At 38.0% G+C, this 21,278-nt stretch overlaps 1 protein-coding gene across 1 annotated transcript in view; it reads right to left on the bottom strand.

Moving 5' to 3' along the window:
- Positions 1-1,595: 1,595 nt before the first annotated feature.
- Positions 1,596-21,278, bottom strand: part of LOC145978165 (uncharacterized) — a 113,219-nt gene continuing 93,536 nt past the window's right edge. Inside the window, exons 21-28 of the mRNA XM_083110603.1 lie at positions 19,638-19,775; positions 16,318-16,526; positions 15,534-15,700; positions 10,840-10,968; positions 7,537-7,704; positions 5,223-5,489; positions 2,621-2,803; positions 1,596-2,102 (exon numbers count right to left, since the gene is read on the bottom strand). Coding sequence (XP_082966729.1) covers positions 2,628-2,803; positions 5,223-5,489; positions 7,537-7,704; positions 10,840-10,968; positions 15,534-15,700; positions 16,318-16,526; positions 19,638-19,775 — 1,254 coding nt within the window. The 3' untranslated portion in view covers positions 1,596-2,102; positions 2,621-2,627. The remainder of the gene's footprint in view (positions 2,103-2,620; positions 2,804-5,222; positions 5,490-7,536; positions 7,705-10,839; positions 10,969-15,533; positions 15,701-16,317; positions 16,527-19,637; positions 19,776-21,278) is intronic.

The following is a 21,278-nucleotide window of genomic DNA, read 5'->3' as shown; positions in this document are numbered from 1 at the left end:
GTAAACCAAGTGAATGTTTCAAAAGTTTAACAGTATTAAATGAAGGTAAATTATGTGTGTGTGTGTTGGAGGATCATTAAGTTATATAACATATAAAATTTAGAAATATTATAAAAATACTAGTTTCTTTACATCTTCTAATACATCTCTTGAAGTGATAATATCTTATCTTAATATCTGCTGTGTACATTTTCACTCTTCACTGCAAACAAATTGTACAAAATAATTTTGTCAAGGAACTGACGGCAGTGCTAGGGGGAATCAGCCCCCGTGGTCCTTGACTGGCTACGGGCATGAGTGTAATCACTGTTCTATCATTTCTAGCATTGTAATTCGTTAAGTAGTTGTTCCGATGAAATGTTGCTACGATGATTTTACTGGCTAAATTCCGTAAGACAGTAAGCTATTGGAAATAAAAACTACCTTACCTGCGTAGGCGCCACCGGACCAAAGCAGGACTACAAGAAGCAAAAACAATGGTTGATATTGTTTCACCATTACGCCACTTCTTCGTATATACGCACAGAAATCTACGCACTGATTGATGAAACAAGAATTGCGTTTTATGAAAAAGTGAGAGAGAGCTGCAACAGGAAGCTGAGTTAGTATAAGATATCCTCCGGAAACGTTTATCCGATTTTCAAGCTTCAGTTGAAATGAGAATGCGAGGTTAGACATAGGAATATACCAGGTAAATTCCTTTGGGTACAGTGTAGGATGAAATGTGTTGGTAGGGGAGGATAGAAGAGAGGATACAGGAAATTTCTTCCCGCACTGTTCACAAATTTATACATCTGTAAGTTATTTCCTTCAACAGAAGCAAAGAATCCCTTCGATATCTCTTAAATCATTATTGTTTTTATTTCTTCATCAAGAATTTGAAGTACTACTAGTCGATTTTAGTAGAAAATTTTCATCACACTTTTGACATTCCATACATTTTGTTCAAAACAAGATAATCCTAGGATTGTGAATACAAGTCAACACTTTCTTTAAAAATATATAAATATGCTTGAAATGTTGCGTTTTCGCAACCGCTTTGATATATATTTTTTGGCAAACCAAACCTTCATAAAAAATTCAAAAAGAAAATAAATCTCTCAAAATTTCTCAGCTTCTAAATTTTCTTCAATTTGAACATATATCCATACACCTCTCCACACACATACACACATAATATTACTATTGTCCTTACCCATAAACTAAAGTTGAATGAGAATTGAATAATTCATGAAAGCCATGTACGGTCATCTACAATAAAAATGAGGTACCTGCATTCTGAAATACTGGCTTCCCCGCAATGCGTTATGCGTGTTGCCTAACTTACTTCAGTATCAAATCTTCAATGTCAAATTCGACCAACAAGCGGAGATGTAGATTAAAGTTGTTAGCCTGTGATAAAGCCACATTTGGAACATTGGCTCATAGAGTTAGACAATTCACATAGCGCCATATATTTCAGGATCTAGGTGCATCATATTTTGAGGATGACTGTACATGCAAAAATTTCATTACAAAGATACTAATATACATTGACTTGTCATACATAGATTAATTCTAAATACAGTATTTTGGACTGTTTTGTAAAAACGAAGAGTAATTACAATTTTAGCAGCATTTTAGAATATTTTTTAAGTAACTAGTAGTTTGAATTTCCTTTGTATGTGAAGAACACCCAATGTATAATCAGGAGTAAGTTGCCTTTGTTATGGACTTGTTGAGAAACACGCTTAAATTCCAAAAAACGAAAATAAACATTGCATTCTGCGTTGCATTTTAATTTTTACCGTTACCTGGATTATCCGTCAAAAGGAATATAAATGACATGATTTTAAGATTTCATAATAATTGTAATTTTCTTCCAACTGTGCAATACAAACTTTCTAATAACACGAAAGATTCATCTTTTGATGTGAATAATTCTTAAGTATTAACAATTATAACAGAGTTTAAAATTAACTGTGTTTAAAATATTTTGCGCTGAATAAGCCTTATTCTCATTCTTTCTAACTATTGTCTTCATAACTTCATTGGAAACTGAAACTGAAATATGCGTCCGTAGTTAACGTCACGGGTGTCAGTTGTTGCATATTCGTATGGAGCTAGAATAAAACAAAACAAATATATTGAAAAGTCAGAGTAGAAAGTTAGCAAGGAGCAAAATTGATGTCTAAAGAATCAACTACTTTTTGTATTTGGTAATTTTCATAAGCGCCTCATCACAAAGTTGCACACAAAATGAAATTTCTAGACCGAATATTGTACAATTAAGGCTTTCCAGTCAAAATTCATCATTACTTTACTCATATGGAATATTACTAATTTAAAAATGTTAAAATGATAATGCTATTATTCTACAGAAAGCAATTAATTTTACTGGTTAAATATAAATTACATCATGAAAAAATAACATTAAACAATTGCGTACTTATGTTGACCTTTCCTTAGTATTGATTGATTGTCTGCAATTGAGAGATACAGAGAGAACAAATTTATAGGCCGTTATAGACCTGGTTGTGTAAGACCAGATCTCGCAGTTCTGGGATGACGAGATTGAATTCCAGGTAGAAATATTACAAGGTGTTTTCGCAAGCAACAAACCAAATATGGTTTGTCTTACCTGGATGCTATCGACTTGTTGCTAGTCCATCTAGTTTCCCTTCTCGACACTTAGCTGCGTTGGCGCTGATATACTGTTGAGGGTCCTCTAAGGTAGAGTCATCTGGCGGCATTAACAACAATTTCTTCCCATTGATGGGTTCTCGTGGTGCATACACAGGATTTGAAAACGTATGACAGGTATCTGTGGATACATAAAATAATATAAATATAAATAATAATAATAATGACGATGACGATAATAATAGCAGTTTATTCATTAAGCAGGTGAGGTTCAGCCTGAGGTTGTTTGTTCTGCTGACTGCTTGCCAATAAAATATTATATGGTCTTATATAATATAGGCCGTCCTCCTCCGTAGTCGAGCGGGTTAACCCACCATCGTGAGGAAATTGGGAAGCTCCGAGTGAGTGAGCGTAACCTGGTCAAGAAGACCTACAATAACGGCTGGGGGTTCGTCGGGCTGATCACCCGTCACCCCAACACTGGTCTGAGACCTCCACGCTATAACAGGTGACGGCGGAACAGTGTGGGAGGGAGACCAGCAGTCGGTAGGTAAGCCAAGGCCCTTCAAGGGCTGTAGCGCTGTGGGTTATTATATAATATAGGCTGCATATAGCTTATAGAACAGTAAGCTACATATAAAATAATAAATACTCCTGCAGGAAATACCCACTCAAGATTAAGACATACAAACTTTGATTGTGTATATTCTATCAAATTGTCGTGTTGTTTCTCCGCTTTGAGAAGGGATTTTTTTTAAAAAAAAAAAGTATCAGTAAATACTGAAACGTAAGTCTAATTACTAGCTGCAGTCAAAAAACAACAACAAAAGTAAACACCATATCTTTCAGGCCACGTGTCGCTTGAGGATTTCACCATTGTGCGGCTGGTCATGCCGTTATGGTGTGAAACGTTGATCTGGATTGTTTCGTTCCCAAGCAACATGTGTCGCGTGTCGCTTCGGTCTGAAATCTCCCTAAGAATGCGAGCAACATGAGGAAATAGGCGTTTCGTCCGCCATCTTGATATGCTTTAAACTATTTCAATCAAGTGCAATTCCAAATCATCATCGTATCTGGCAGCTAGAAAAATTCCAGGTCTAAAACTCTATAGCTTACATCAGCTATCGTGGTCAGAAAATTGAAATTTACCCACTTTTGCCCATGTCCCACCTAAACGTTTCCTAAGGAAACAGATTTTCTACAGTCCATGTAATCTATGCCAGTGTTTCTCATTTCTCAACCTTCGTGAGAAATGTAAATTATTTATTTAAAAATCGATGCCCTGATCCCAACAATTTTACTCGCGAATATAGAATTATAATTTTTCAACTTGATAGACCTACATTAATTAATATGTATACTTTTGAAAAATAAATATTAATAAATGAATTATGGCATAACCGTATTAGTTCGATAATGTTGACAAATACAAAATTAGGTTTAAATTAGTTTTCTGCCATTTTTGCTAATCGCGGAGATAGTGATGAGATAGGCGACAAGATGAAAGAACAATCATGAAGACAGCTCATAATACAAGCTCCACAGAGGATTATACTGCCTGTCTGCACAACGTAGTCCAGGGTGTACAGCGGCGGCGCCAGGATTAATCGTATAGGGGTGCTGAGGGGGTGCGGAATAATAGAATTTGGGAGGTATGTTATACAGGGGGGGTTCGAAAAGTTTCCATGTCCGTATAGAAATAATTCACGTAGGAACACAAACTTGTGTAATTTGAATAGGTACAACCTTGTGCATGTTATGTGCCAAATATGACTGCACTTGAATAATGACTGTTTCCTATCCAGGTGTTCCAATGAATGAAGACGCAACAATGGACAAATTGGAATACAGATCTGTGATCCGATTCCTTTTTCTGCAAGGCAAAGCTCCCAAGCTGCTTAGTTTTTCTCCCGACTTGTGACAATGGATGAGACGTGGGTTCACCACTTTGAACCTGAAAGAAAAGAAAGTTCATAACAGTGAAAGCATTTTGATTCCCCCTCCTAAAAAGGCAAAGTCCAAAGTGCCTGCCCAGAAGGTGATGTTATCTGTTTCTTGGGATGAACGTGATGTTACCTTCACGGATTACCTTCCGAAAGGCTACACAATTACTGGGGACTAGTACGCAGACCTTCTGGCCAAATTGCGTACGAAAATTAAAAATTGCAGGCGAGGAATGCTGTCCAAAAGTGTGCTCATCCTGCATGACAATGCACCTGCCTATTCATCCCATCTTGCTCTCGTCAAAGCACGTGAGTGTGGCTATGATATTTTGAATCATCCTCCACATTCCCCGGATTTTGCACCTTCGGATTTGTTCCTCTTCCCAAATATGAAGGAGTTTTGCGGGGCGAGCATTTTCAAGATGTCAATGACGTCATATCCGCGACAGGGGCGTGGCTAAACGCCCAATATCCAGCGTCTAACAAATATAGTATTCCGAAGTGATTGCAACGGTGGAAAAAATGTGCAACATTGGGTGGCTACTATGCCCAGTTTTAACTTTCTCCGACATTTTGAACTAGGTGAATATGTAAACTTTTTGAACACCCCTCGTATGCTATGATTTTGGGTTCTCTTTCTGTGTCTGAATGATTTACCTGTTTTGCGTGGTACGACCCCTCGTATATACAGGCAGGTTGCAACCGCTATGCACACGATCAGTGCCATAGCCCCGCTCACAGCACCAACCACCACGATGGTGTTCGGAGAGGTCTGTCGCGTGATCTTAATGTCCGTGAGATTCAGGATAGTGGCGTCATCGGAAAGGGTGCTGTTGTCTGGGCATTCGGTGGTCTCCTGTAGGAATTCGGTGGTCTCTTCTAGGACTTCGGTAGTCGTTGGAACAGGCAGTTCGCACTGGTCGCCTGCAAAGACATAAGAGATGGTTAATTCTAGTGCATCATTTTTCTCTTAGGTTTTATTGAGCTGGGTTCCCCCCCAAAAATGAATAATCGTCTAAGGTCTAACAAGTCTATGGGGTTTCATCACATGTAGTTATTACTTGTCTTGTGTAGATGTCTCTGTTTGCCACTGTCTGCTAGTGACCTCTGATGTGATATTCTTGAACTATTTGCTGTTTGTGACCTTGCAACTTTCACACCTGTTTCGGGATACGAAAGTTTGATAGTAGAATAGAATAGAATAGAATGGTCTTTATTTAAGCAGGCGTGTTTCGGCCTCGTGGGCCGTTCTTACAACCAACCCTTGTCAAAGATACAATAAATGAATAAAAACATAGAAAAAAAACCATTGATCATGATAATACAATAAAGATAATATAAAGATTATACAATAATAAAATGATACAATGAATTGATAAGTATAAAAGATAAGTAATAAGTCTTCAGTAGTTCATTGTGTGTGGCAGGGGGCGGGGTGATAGGTATGCATTATGTGATGTGTAAGTGCAGGTGCAATTGTTTACATATGAAGGTTAATGTAGTTGTTGGGACAATAGTAAGTTCTTTAGTTGTTTCTTAAAACTTTGATGGCAAATAATGTTAGTCAATGGTGCAGGCAGTTTGTTCCATTCCCTAATCCCTTTAACAATGAAGGACTTGTTATAGGTGGCGGTTTTATGTTTGGGGATTTTTAGATTGTATTTCTTGCGGATATTATGTTCGACTTGTTTTGTACAGTCACGGACGCGTCATTAAGACCCTTTTGACCTTAAATGGAATCGTTACAACTCAGAATTGTCCTCGGCTGACAGGTACATATTTAGAACGATGTTTCGGGACGGGTCCAAACCAAGTTTCTTACATGTAATAATAATAATAATATATATATATGTATATATATATATATATATATATAATATTTATTTAAGTGATGAGCACGATTTGACAACCAGGTACATCACTATGTCAAAATTGGTCATACAAAATTACAGAATTGAATACATAATTATAAAATAATACAGTGGATCCTACAATCTTATACATCATTATAAAGTCAAATTGTATGTTTCAACAAGTTCAGCTACTAAACCTCTAGCCTTAGTTAGATATGTAAGAATTGAGATATATCTCTGGGAATTGTATAAGATATATTATTAAAAAGGTATTCACTGTCCATTAGGAAAGTTAAGATCTTCTGTACAAAATTTCTTCTTCTTCTTTCTTCCAAGGTAAACATATTCAACTATGTTAACCATTCAGAGTAATGTTGGCCATAGTATTTTTTTTAAAGCTTTATGCATAATAACCTGATAAAATGTTTTTGAAATGATTCAACTCTTTGAAGATGACTGGTGGCTGTCAGAAACCATAATTCATTAGCACGAATAGGACGAACTATCGTTTTATACAGGTATATTAAGGTATCTTCTTTTTAAAAAACTTTCCATGAGAAAAATATATAACCAAGCATCTTTGCTCATTTGCAAATCTCAGGGGCTAACAGGCCGACACTTTTTTATCATTAAATTTCAAGAAAATTTTTTGTTGTTTGAATCACTGCTTCCTTTGTTGATTATATATGTGCAGTTATTTATTAGTAATAATAATTACAAAAATTACCGTTATTAATAAGAAATAATTCACAAAAACATAATAATTTTTCATTAATGTTTCTTTGTTTATGGAGGTGCCGTTGTTTATTAATTATAATAATTACAAAAATTACCATCATTACTAACCAATTGTACACTGTCACTGGCAAGAGTGTCTCGAATGACACACATTCAAAGATGGCGCCTGATAGGCCCACCTAGTGCGTTTTGCCTCCTATTTACATTACATTTAATGGACATAGGCATTACTGAAATATTGTGAACACCTTAGGGAACAATGTATTTTATTTTCAATTTTTAATAAAAATGTTCACAGTTGAAAAATCGACAAAATAGAGGAGGTGGGCCTCAGTCCCCCCTCAGGTAAGCTAGAGTTAAAATTCCTACAATCAACTTACCTGTCCATTCGTCTGTGCAATTGCAAGTCCCATTCACACTGTCGCATCCTCTGCTTCTATTTTCTCCGCTACAGTTGCATTCCATGATGCACCCTGGACCAAAAGTTCCGAAATTACACTCCTCGTCGCAGAAGACGCCGCGTAAACCAGCTGGGCAGGTGCAGTTATCTTGAATGAGGCCACAGAACAGAAATATTATTGAATGAAGATGTTCTCAAGATCGGGCATTACAGTGACGAAGCTAAGGATGGGCTAGGTATTGCCATGCCCTCTAGGAAAAAGTGCTCGTTTTAGAAACAAATGAATTTTACTATATTTTTTTTAAAGCTCTGCAAATGAAATTAGTTGGTTGATCTGCTTTATTTTACTTTGCTTTTTGTGCCACTTTTGGCTAATTTGCGAAGATGGGGATGAGTGATGATGTGATGAAGTTGATGAATGGACACTCACAAACATCCATGCCCAGGCCAGGATTCGAACCCGGGACCCCTAGCATGCAATGTTAACTGGACATTATCTACCACACTCCAGCCGCCTTAACATCTCATTGATTTGAGGCTGGGTGAGACCCAGAGCTACTTTATGCGGGGACAAGGCCGGAAAAAATTTTGACCTTAGATCATCCACCTCGAGAATGGAACCCGGGTCTCCCGCGTGGCAGTCATGGGCCTTCTTCTTCTTCTTCTTCTTTTTTAAGGAAGACTTCCAAGCGGTAGCCTTCCCCACACATCAAACTCATATCAATTAATCACAAATCTCTTTTGCATTCAGGACAGAGGAACACAAACATCCATGCCCGAACAGGGATTCAAACCCCTGGGCCCGTGGCGTTGTAGCGCGATGTCTAACCACTGCACCACGGAGGCCCACTGAGCACTGACTAGACCACCGCGCAGACACCTTATCTACTATGTAGTACTTCTATTGCATATACCTAACACTAAGTTTCGACAGAACACCTTTTCTTTCATCTTCAGATCAACAATTTTGTTTTGCCAATGTAGGGGACCGAACCTCGGTAACGCGTCTGACTACCATGCTCAAGGTCCCGGGTTCGATCCCCGGCCGGTTCAAATCCGGGAACTTTTCTAACGATGGAAGCGGCCCCGGCGCCTACCCAGCGTCGAATAAAATGGGTACCTGGGGGAAACCCTGGGGGGTAAAGGCGGTCAGGGGCGTGATGCTGATCACATCACCCCCACCCACGACCGGATCAAGAAAGTGTGGGGCGTTACCCCCACACCCCCTATACGCCTTCATGGCGTGGTGCTTTGCACAGGGGAACACTTTACCTTTACCTTTTTAGGGGACCGAACCTACGATTGATCTGTGATTTTACTACAAACTTGGTTCAATAGCTAACCAACTACTCCAGAGCGCCCCCTGGAATTCTATCAGAGGTACCAACTAAACATAAATATTGGGGGAGGGAAGGGGGTTGGCAGGCCAGTACCCAATTTTTTTTTTAGGGAGGGGCCAGATCGGAATATGTGTTTATGTGTACGAGACAGAGAGATTACTAAATAGTCCAAATAGTTCTGTGTTCCAGATATCAACAATGTTATGATTCGGTTCGTTGATAAAACAAAACAAAATCAGACCTACCGTGACACACCGGTCACTATAGTTGAACCATTACCTTATACGTATATAACTAGTGTTGCCCACGAGACGAGACTTTGGCCTGTCTCGTCTCGTGGAAATGCTGTGAAATGCTGTCTCGTCTCGAAAATATCCGTTTGTCTCGGGATACATGATCAATCTCGTCTCGTGTCGAATTTTTAAAAGCCTGTCCCGTCTCGTCCCGTGGGCAACACTATATATAACATTGTCCGGGGTAAGTGTCTACAGTCGGAACTACAAAAACTAAACCTAGGAGGATTTGTATTCATATACCTGAAATGACGTGACCATATTACTACGTTCAATTAAAATAAATATATATATATTAAACGCATGTAAATAAACAATTACATCATGCCCTCAGTCACTCGATCTTTCCTTCACACACACATTCCATGGCATTTTTGGACAATATTAAAGTTACTAATCACAAGTGAATTAAGACTTCCGTCTTTGATAATGAGCTTTCCTGGCTACATTGGCTTTTACATTCTACTCTAGGATTTCATGATTTATGCACGATTGTAATCAATTGTTCTTTGTGAGAATCCTATTAACATTCCCTCAGATACACATATATTTCAATGAACTAGCCTATTATATGACTTTTAACCCATACTTGGTTTGTTAACGTTGTGATTGCAAGATTTTACCGTTATAATGTTTTCAAATTTAATTTTCTTACACAGCGCCATTGAGAAGTCATGATAATTCTTTAGAAAATAATATATTTTTAAATTAAACGTTGCGAATTACCAATTATTATTACAATAAAGAACACGTCTTAATGTGAGCTAACAAAAAAACAAAACAATAAAGAGACATTTTTACATCACGACTGTAGTTCGAAGAAAGTGGCGACAGGGTTTAAAAGTAACGCACTGTCCTAACTAAATCGGACGTCTGGTAGCCTTGAATCAATGATTATAAAACTAAAACTACCCAATTTTTCAGACTGCAGAATTCTGTTAGCCTTCCTCTCTACACAACAAACACATTGATTCATGCAAGAACAAAATTTAAATTTTTATAAATTTGAAAAATCGTCGATGCTATTTTCGTAGCATTTTACAGGTTCACATTTAAATATTTCATGGTATGAAGGGCGGCATGGCTCCCATGGTCCCCTCCCATGTGTTTATATGTATAATGTATTTACTTCTTAAGGAACTTTGGGGGGGGGGGCAGAAAGTCCCTTCCCCAGAACGTCGGCGTCTATGAATTCTATACTGCTTGTTGTTCCACGTGGACCAGCTTACATAGGATAATTTGTAGGCACCGTTACTTTGTAACCCATAATTTTGTATCATCAGAACCTTCTGGTCAATTTTTTAAATATTTGTTGGCTAATCAGAAATACCAAAAATAATTATTGTACCAGTCAATTTACATCCAAAAACTAAATACCGATTTGGGGTTTATAAAGTCTAACCCTCATTATTAGTTTCAGCACGGTTTTCCACATCAAAATTATGTACTCTGTTTTGTACTATTTTGTACAAATACCATTATTTAAAATGTTTGTACCCATCCGAAACAGTACTTTGTAACGCTATGTATTTGCACCATCAGAATCTCTTTGTAAAATATTGTAATCTTGTTATACTACTAAAAAAACAAATAATATTCAATTTCTCCTCCATTTGATTATCTTTTCCCCATTCGAAACGAAATATTCACCTGGATCACAAAGACAGCTTCCGTCAACATGGGAACATGTGTAAGAAGATGGACAGTCGCATATCTCAGCACAAAGCAACCCAAACTTTCCTTCTTGGCACACTTCACTACAGTCATCCCCCTCGTAACCTACGGTAAAAAACGAAAAACAAACATTTCAAACATTTTAACTGTACAGTGAAACATCATGGGATACACTACAACATATTTCATAATTAACATTTTTAACCTTAGTTTTATAAGTTGTTCAAAGACAAAAATGCCAATCGGAGATCATTTTAAGGAGAGTTTGCATTTATCACTTGCATTTTCCTGAGTTCTTTACTGCTTTCATTTCAAAATGTTGAGATTACCAAAATTTCGTGAGGGGCTGAGGCTATTTTACCGAACACATTCCGCACATTATTCAATTTACATTGTCTCTTGCAAGGTGTTATTTTTCTTCTGAAGTGCTCAACCCCAAGGTTGGTTTGCACAAGCTTCTTTTGTCATCCAAAAATGTTACTTCTCCCTCCCTCATTATTTCTATGCTCACTTCATATTTGCTTCTTCTGCTTTCTTATTTGGTTCATGTTTACCTTACAGGAGGAGGCCATGGAACTTATTTTTTCTCCATATTTCCCTTCCGTTTTTTACAACAATATTAAGGTTCCCTCCGCAAGTGGCGCTGATGTCGAGTTTTCCTCACCTCTAGTTATGTCTATCTCGTCTGATTGACTTCTGCTGACGAGCAGCCCGGGTCCATATCCATGGTAACGGTGAAGTTTTTGCGTGTGATGACGTGTAACCTGCCAAATTAATGTATCACTTCAATGTGAAGTCACACGAAGTGACAGAACTTCTAATAACCTTGGTATAACCGCAATTCTCGTAAACCAGCAAGAAGTTGTGTGACCTACATTTACAATAAGACAATGTTACCATTCTATGATGATGTTACAAAACATTTTTGAACATTCGTTTTCTGATTCACGTAAGAGTGTCACACACTTTATTAGAAATTGACTAAAAATACCCAATAAGGAATTTTGATTGAATTGTACGATGAATTAAGCTACACACAAACAATTTTGTCAATCTATACGTTTCATTCTGGCATGGACAATGGTCAAAAATCTTTGTGTGTAGTTAAGTTAATATTTCTGTATACTTGATAACACTGCACTGTGCTATTTTTCTGCCCACTTTTTTAGTAACATTTGCAGCAGATTACAGATTTATTTTGTTCAATGTTTTATAAGACGGTAGCTGATATTCTCTCGCATATAAAAACGTGACGAGACATTTCAGACCACTTACATTACGAGTTGCAATTAATCGAGTGCTGACGAGAACAAGCTATCGATGTACAGTATGTAACATTGTTATTCGTACACATAGAATTTCCGATGGAAAAATGTCATATCTACTAGTAAATTTAATCTTTTTCATATGTACCTGGAAATTAATGTTAATGAAGGTTTCACCAACAAATGTCAATAAAAATGTATGTTCAAAGTGTATAAACAGAGCATATAATTTGTGTAAAAAGAGAAAAACACGCTGTTTCATGCAACATTGTTATTCGTACAGGCAAGAGTTTCAATCTTCCTCGCATACAGCGCCACCGCTATTCGGGCGATTTCGTGCAGTTTGCAACTTCGTAACAAGTTTGAACATGCAGGCGCGCTCCCCGTCAAGCGGAATGCTGGCGTAGGTATCGTTGTAGGCCTATCGTCTATCTATCAGCGTGTTCGAAATGGGCAAGGTGAAGGAACTTAGTTCCGATCTGAAGGATGTTATTATAAATTTGGCCCTTAGAGATTATTCGTTAAGAAAAATTGGACAAACAGTCAATAAATCACACTCCACAGTTCAATACATAGTAAATAAATTTAGAGAGGAAGGTTCAAAACAGAATGTGACGAGAAAACCAAAAGGGAGACTGTTGAATGAACGTGATGAACGCTTTATTTTAAAAAGAGTGCGATAATACCCCCGACTAAGTGTTCCTCAGTTACGACCGTTAGCAGAAAATGTTGCTGGCAAGATGATGTCCGATCAAACTGTCCGACGTGCCTTGTGGAAGCATGGATGTCATGGCAGAATACCATAAAAGAGACCGTATGTAAATAAAGTGAATCGCAGGAATAGATTTTCATTCGCGAAAGATCACATCCACAAGGACCACGAATTTTGGGATAGTGTCATATGGTCAGACGAGTCCATACGGGTCAGATCGGATAAATAGAGTCTGGAGAAAATCAAATAAAGACAATGATGACATTAACACAGTTCCAACAGTTAAACACGGTAGTGGGTCATTAATGATTTGGGGCTGTATGTCGTCCAAAGGTGTTGGTATCATGGATGCATATGTCTATTGGGACATATTGAAGAACAATGTAAAGCAGAGTGCGCAAAAAATGGAAATGCCGCCTATCTACAGATTCCAACAAGAGTAAGCATAAGGCGCGAGTTAACATGAATTGGCTAATATGGAAGTCCAGACTTAAATCCCATTGAGTATTTATGGGCAATTTTGAAGAGGCGATTCCATAAAGCAGGCGTCAAGTCCAAACGAGAGTTGAAAACTGTTGTGCAAGCCGAGTGGAACAAAATAAGCTCTGAAACATGTTGGAAACTGGTTATTTCTAGGAAGAACAGGTTTCAAGCAGTAATTAAAGCCAAAGGATACGCATCAAAGTATTAGAACTGTCAGTCAATTTGCTCTGAATATACTTTTTTCTGTTATATTATTAAGTGTACGAATAGAAAAGTTGTACAAAAAATGGCATGTTTCTCTTTCAGTTTCATTTAATTTATTATTGTCATTGGTTATACAGAATTTGGGTAAGATTTTATGTTCCTAATGATATTAGTTATTGAATTGTAAAGAAACAATTTCAAAAGAGTGTATTTCCTTTCAGATATTAAAGCATTTTCTTTGAAAATCCGTGTGTACGAATAAGAATGTTACATACTGTATATTCTCACACAGCTTACCAATTAATTCCAAGTAAGCACCAACTACGCATTTAAATTCTACATACTGGGTTGGAAGAGTGGTGTGCAAGGTCAAAATTAGTTCATGGTATGAAATGTGGATAAGATATGAAGAAGTTGTATGAAGTTCTATGTGCAAGAGTTGAAACCTGTTTGATTCGTGTAGCATTGGCGTTATACACAGGCGTCCGGAAGAAGGTCACAGCTGCTGAGCGGGGGTGGGGGAGTTCTAATCCAATCGGCGGCGTCGCAAGACTATTTTGTTGCAGGTAGATTGAATAGTTTTAAGTGGGCTTTGCTTCGGTGGTCATGCTTGCTAAAAATTATCTTGTTTCTCTTTCTTCCCACATCTTCCTCTCTGTTTTTCTCTGTTGTTCTTTTATATTTCTTTCTATACTTTTCTCTTCTTTCCTTCTCTCTCTCTCTCTCACACACACACTTTTCTTCCTCTTTCATCCTCTGGGCCTCTCCGATGGCGCAGTGGTAGATTCGTCGCCTTGTATTCAAGGGGTCCCGGGTACAATTCCCGGTTTAAACTGTAGGTCCAGTCCCGATTAGCCTTACTGTGCATAAAGTGGACTTAAAACACCAACTCAATCACTCAATCAATTTTTCATCCTCTATTTCTCTATCTTTTTCTATATCTTCATTTCTTTTTATCTCTCTTTCCTCTAATTATTTTATTTTATTCTTCCCCTGTTTATCTGTGTGTCTATCATTTTCTATCTTGCTCTGTTTCTTTATACCTTTCTTATTCTTCCTTTCTCTACCTCTTTCTTTCTTCCTCTGTCACCTTTATTGTTTCTATCGATTTCTTTCTTTCTCCTAATTCCCCTATCTCTCTCCTTCTTGGTCTACTACTACAGGGTGTTCCAGTTAAAAGTAGCCCGGCTCCGATCAACAGTTACATGCCAAGGATCATGAAAGGAAATGACGTGTGTGTACTGATGACCTTGAGTACCTACCACGGTTTACGTTACAATGGACTATTCCATTTCCTGGTGCAATATGGTCGCCATTTACCTCATAGACTAATGTCTTCGAGCCGGGCTACTCTTAACTGGGACACCCAGTATAATTGACTGAATTTCTCACGTAGCCTATTTAGGTGGGCAGAAAGATGGGCAAAGGCTATTTCACGGTGGTCTGAGTCCAGTGTCGTAGAGTTTGAGGATCTGAGTCCAAGATCTGGGTTATCTCACTTTGTCACGTGGCCCTAGGCTATGACTAGAAATAAATTTACCAACTCTTAAAAAATCAGGTTGCCAACTCATAAGAAATCAGGTTACCAACTCATAGGAAATCAGGTTGCCAACCCATAAGAAATCAGGTTGCCAACTCATAGGAAATCAGGTTACCAACTCATAAGAGTTCAGGTTGCCAACTCATAAGAAATCAGATTGCCAACTCCAGAATCAGCATCATCATCTCACTGATATGAATAATATTTACAATTTCTGATCGATTTTTCTTCTGAATTTTATTCTGTAGACTTCAGGCTTCGCAGATAACCTAGCTAGCTTAGAGTATACGCTCCTGTCAGAGTCCATCCTCGCCACTGAATGGAAAGTGACGAGGTTTATAGTAATGCAGCAGTAGGACTTTGTGGTCTGTCCGAACATATCGAGTTATTCCCTTACTGTCTTCAAACCCCAGCTACCACGAGTTAAAATACTGACGATGTGAAAGAATAAAGTATGCAGACAAACCCGGCAGGCAACTGCAGCTTCCATTGTTGGGCGAACAGGTGGCATTGTTGTAGCATGAGCAGGTTAGGTTGCACTCCTGTCCATACGTTCCTTCTGCGCATGGTTCGTCACATGAATCGCCCGTCCATCCTTCCATGCAGGTACAATTCCCCGTCCATGGATGGCATCTAAAATGATAATACACTCACCAGGTTAGGTTCTTCTCTTTACGGTGGAATGCTTGATGATTTTGTTTAAGAAATTAATAAATATTGACCGGCATGGTAGTGTTGTAGTGTAGACCCAATGTTTTCACAGAGTAAACGCAGGGGGATTTACCATTAGACTATCCTAGATTAAGCCTAGGGGCCGCACAAAAATGAGACGCTGAATGGGCAGAAGTGACAAACAACTATCGACTATTGAAACTCCTATATATTGTGATAATAGCAAAATAAAACAACATGTCAAGCGCTTTTATTTGCTTATTTCATAAAAGATGGTAAAAGGAAGGAGTTTCTTGCATTCAAATGACTCGATTAAATAACTTCTTACATAAGATGTGCCTATATTTCAAAGTTTACAGTGTTATTAATACCGAACATGCAATTAGTGGAATACTACGATAACAAAATTGTTAATAATAATAATAGTTTATTTAAAGTACTGAGAACATTTAAAAATATCCTTATACAGCACTATGTCACAAAGAATAATATCAAAGGATTTTACAGAGGTCTGGTACCACCTCTATTTATTCAAAACTTGCAAAAATTGAAAGAGAAAATGACAACTTCGTACTTACTGCTGCGTATTGTCGGGTACACAAAAGCACTCAGTGCAGTTCTCTCCGAAATTCCACTCGGGGCAGGCCCTTTCGGAGCAGTTGAGGCCGGTCCACCCGGGGGCGCAGAAGCAGGAACCGTCTGTGTTGTCGCACGTCGCCTCGTTCTCGCAAGAACACTCTTGGGCGCAGTTGTCACCGAAGAAACCTTGCTGGCAGGACACATCGCACTGGAACACAACAACAAAGATCAGGTCAGGGTACTCTTACTATCATGGCCGTGTATTTAGGGAAATACCGCCCCAAGGATAATAAAATTTTAATAGTTATATACCGTTAGTAATAGTAATATACAATACTGCTTAATGCTAAAAAAAAAAGGTAAAGTGCTCCCCTGTGCATAGCACCACGCCATGAAGGCGTATAGGGGGTGTGGGGCTAACGCCCCACACTTTCTTGATCCGGTCGTGAGTGGGGGTGATGTGATCAGCATCACGCCCCTGACCGGCTTTACCCCCCAGGGTTTCCCCCAGATACCCATGTTATTCGACGCTGGGTGAGCGCCGGGGCCGCTTCCATCGTTAGAAAAGTTCCCGGATTTGAACCGGCCGGGGATCGAACCCGGGACCTTTAGCATGGTAGTTAGACTGCTTAATGCTAATGATCGTATTTGTAAAATGTTTACTAGAAGAAATGAAAATTTATCTTCGTTGTCGGCGATTTCTGGCACTGCTCTGTCAATTCCCTGTCCATTGCATTGATTTACCATTCATCCTTATCGTCGCGATCAAATAGTTCCTAGCCAGAGAGAAAAGCGACGTAAAATAACCAAAAAATACGCATACTGTACCTTTATGAATTCCTCAGACATGATACTGAAAGACTTGACCGACTTCAAAAATCCCACTAACCAACGTGACGTCATTTATCATCAATAGATACCCTGATCGAACGGTGTCGTCCAGATTGCGAACAGTCCTAATTGCGAACACTTGCTGCCTAAACAGGATTAACCTCGAAGGGCAATGTCCTAATTGCGAACACAATTTCTGCCTTTGTAACTACAACTTTCTCTCCCACTTGCTGTGTGTTTTTAACGATTTTTTAAGGGACTAACATAGTGTAACGATCCGCCCTAGATCGTACTTGGTTTGATGGGTCTATTGAGCCTCGGCTTCACGCTCAGTATCTCTTCGGGGCTTGAGTCTCCTCGGCTCAAAGTTCGGGTTAATCCGGCTGCTTCAGTCCTCGATGTAAGGTCCCTCGTAATTCTGGGTCAAAGGTTCTCAATCTACTTATAGATCTTGACCAAGATTCTACAAGCAATCGACAATCCTTCTTCCCACTAGGTTCTGTCGATATCCAGTTAAGTATCCAACTTCCTTTTCTCTTTTCAGCCTGACCAGAGAACCGAAAATTAATCCGTGACCACAGAATAAGAAAAGGTGTACCCTGACCAGGGTCACAAACGTTGACTACCAACAGTCTATCGGCCGATCCCGAATTCCGGTATATCTCAAGACAATCACAACCCTCTCAATTATATCTCCTGACCAGGAGCATAGAACAGAGAGAACATAAGCCTTCTGACCAGAAGAGCTAAGTAACTGTCCTAAGGCAATCCCAGAATGAACTAATTCCTAATAACGAAGTGGAAGTAAACGCAGAAGTTCGAGCGGGAAAGAAAAGACGGTTATACAGCTTATATAGCATTTCTCGGTGCCTTGAAGGATTTACCAACTTTTGTCTTAACATCAATTTTACATTACAATAAAATACAAATTAATTAAATATGAATTAGGAACATAATTAGCTACATGTAAAATTACTATTTTTACCCTTTTGTGAATAATAAATATGCAATTGAATTTTAATTGTTACACTCAGTATTTAATTTGACCAGGGAGTATGGCTTCTTCCAACTCCCCTCTCTCCCTGCAACTGCCACGCGAAAAGACAACAAAGAAAAAGAAAGAAAATTTACAACGTCAAAATGTTAAGCAAAAATTATTTATATACAGGTTTTTGTCTTGCGCGGGCATAATTTCTATTACGTTAACGTAACGAAATTCTGAATACACTGTCTTGCAGTAAAAGAATCAGGGATTGTCCGCCAAGGGACACGACTGATAAAGACAGCCTAATCTTTCGTCTTTTCCCTGTGACAACGTTTTCATAATGTTGAGTCTGCCTGGCTCTTACACAATAGCGTTAGCTCTCTTGCATTGTTGTCACCGATAATAAACTTCCAGCTCAGCTTGCTGGCAGAAAGAAACAAACTCTTGGAACTTATATTTAACATCAGGATGTATAGTTTATATACGAGGTGTGTTCCACATTCCTTGGTCATTAACCAGTTACATATATAATTATAAGTACAAAGCAAAGAAAATTTTAAGTTTATAGCTATACATATTTGTAACGTGAACACTGCTACACGTTACAATAGAAAATTCGATATGATTAAAGTCGTTGTAGTATAATAATTTAATAATAAAAATGTGGCCTTTTTTCTACATACGACTACATACTGCACACTTCTTAACTGAGAAGAGCTTCGTCATATAATAATATAATTATTAATTTCAAATTCAAATTTCAAAACATATGACACTGTACTTAAAAATTTATGTATACCATCAATCCCCTCATACCTGTTAGTGCTCCTAACCACTTTCTCGTCAAAAAAAGAAAAATAATATTCATCATGACAAGTCAATCAGGTTGGCTATTGTTGCTAGTCAAACCAGCTGTCTCTCTGAGTCACTACCCTTATTAGTTTTTGAAAACAGGTTTTTCAGTTACATGTGTTCGCAATTAGGACATGCAAGTACTTCCTCACTTTTATGTGTTCACAATTAGGACGATTTAGGCACTGTTCGCAATTAGGACGATTTAGGCACTGTTCGCAATTAGGACGATTTAGGCACTGTTCGCAATTAGGACTTCGCAATTAGGTCACAACCGATCGAACAACCTGTATGTAGTTATCTTAGACCTGGCATATTGTGCTCATATACCCCTAAACCTATTTAGATCAGCACAAGACCTAGAATACCTTAAAACCAGAATGGACAATAATGTCCTGAAGAAAATGGAACATATTAATTAACTTGTCGGGACATAGATAATCATAACACCTGAACCCAGCAACTTTGGCTAGAAATCGCAAAAATAGGCAGAGTGAGCCAACGACGACGACAGTGCTGCCATCTCTTATCGAAAGATAACCAAAATATGCCTTTAGTACAGCGTTAAGGAAACTTTATCAATTACTCCTCTTCCATTCGACGTATGAGCGTTCCGAGAGACACATCGAGGTGTTCAGAGTATATTATTACCTTGTCGCCCAAGTATCCTGGAAAACATTCGCAGAATCCAGTGATATGGTCACAAAAGCCGTTTCTGGAGCAGTCACAGTTCCCAGTGCAGTTCTGACCCCATCTTCCTTGAGGGCACGAATTTGCACATGTAAATCCCTGCAGACAGGAAAACGAGCTATTTATTATTGTTGTTGTTATTATTATTATTTTCATTATTTATGTTAACATTCATGTTGGTATTCTGGCTCTAATTCTTTTCATTGTACAAGAGATAGAAACAATATTAATTTACATAATATAAACAAACGTAAAACTAAGAATGTAAATCGTACAAGTACTGGATCCCAGAACAGGTGTGATAACTAGGGCTAGGATTTCCATGACTTAGCATATTTATTTTGGTAAGGATGATGTGTTCCCTAAATATGTAGAAATTCATATTATGAGAAAACTAATTAAATTAGGGTGCTTCTTAAGGGCATATTTTGGCATGTTTAGCCATTTCTGCGTGATAGAGCATATTTTGATGTATTTTCTTGTCATATCCAGCATATTTTCGCTTTTTCAAGAAATATACAGTCATTTTCGAAGTGGATTTGTTCTTACTCCCAGGTTCACTCGTGGTTTTTTTTTCGACTGCAGCAATTTTTTATTTTTCATTTTAATTTGAAAATTTGCAAAAAGTATTCATTGTGTATTGCAACTCAGGGCCCATAAAGTGAACTAAAAATAGTACGTATGTGAAAATATCTCAACATTTAGATATTAATGTTTGAAACAGTCCAGTTATAAGGACATATTTTTCAAATTATAGTTCATATTTTGTACAATTTTTAGGTCATAAGAGCATATTTTATTTTGCATATTTTGGTGATTTTTAGGTCATAAAAATCCTAGCCCTAGTGATAACTAATAGGTAGTAGATAGCCAATCGCTTGTTCAAAATGAAGCATATATACTACGTTCGTAATGTAGTGAATTTTAAGAACTAAAGAACAAGAGGAATCGTAAATTCCTGAGGAAAATATGTCCTGGTTTCAATTTAAGAAACCAAGGCACACACACACACACGAATGTGTGAGGGTGGAGGTTTGGGCACCATAAGCCTCCTTTCCCTTTTCTGAGAATGTTTTGCCGTACTGCACAAAGCTGTCTTCGCAAACATGTGGCTAAACTGATGTAGCAAAGTGGTGTAAGTTTTCAGATTGGCTGCTTTCTGGAGTTCTAGTGTCCTACATTGCATATTACTTCTTCTAAACTATGTTTATTATTATTATTTGATGTAGTTGCAAATAATTGCTTCTTTAAACATGGTACAATTTTTTTAAAATGCTTATTACTTGTTTACTTTTATAGAATAATCCTCTATACCGGTATCTGTAGATATCACAGGTGATAGGTATTCTATTCTTAATCCTGATTTTACGTTTCGTGTTCGTACAGTGGGATCCATAAATATTACCAAGCAAAATGTCCATCACCACGTTTACTCCCTTTGTTTTATGCAATGAGAACTTCAAGAATTGACACAAAACACCAAACTATCTTATTACAACCTCTGAACCAGTAGACGTAAAAATACAGTCCTTAAGTACACGTAGGATGGAGATAAAAACCAACGAAAATAGTCATGGACAATTTGCTGAGCAATACTTATGG

The sequence above is a fragment of the Lepisma saccharinum genome, chromosome 24 (assembly GCF_977018435.1).
Source record: "Lepisma saccharinum chromosome 24, izLepSacc3.1, whole genome shotgun sequence".
NCBI lineage: Eukaryota > Metazoa > Arthropoda > Insecta > Zygentoma > Lepismatidae > Lepisma > Lepisma saccharinum.
The sequence above is the reverse complement of the archived record's forward strand: the minus strand, read 5'-3'. Positions and strand labels throughout refer to the sequence as shown.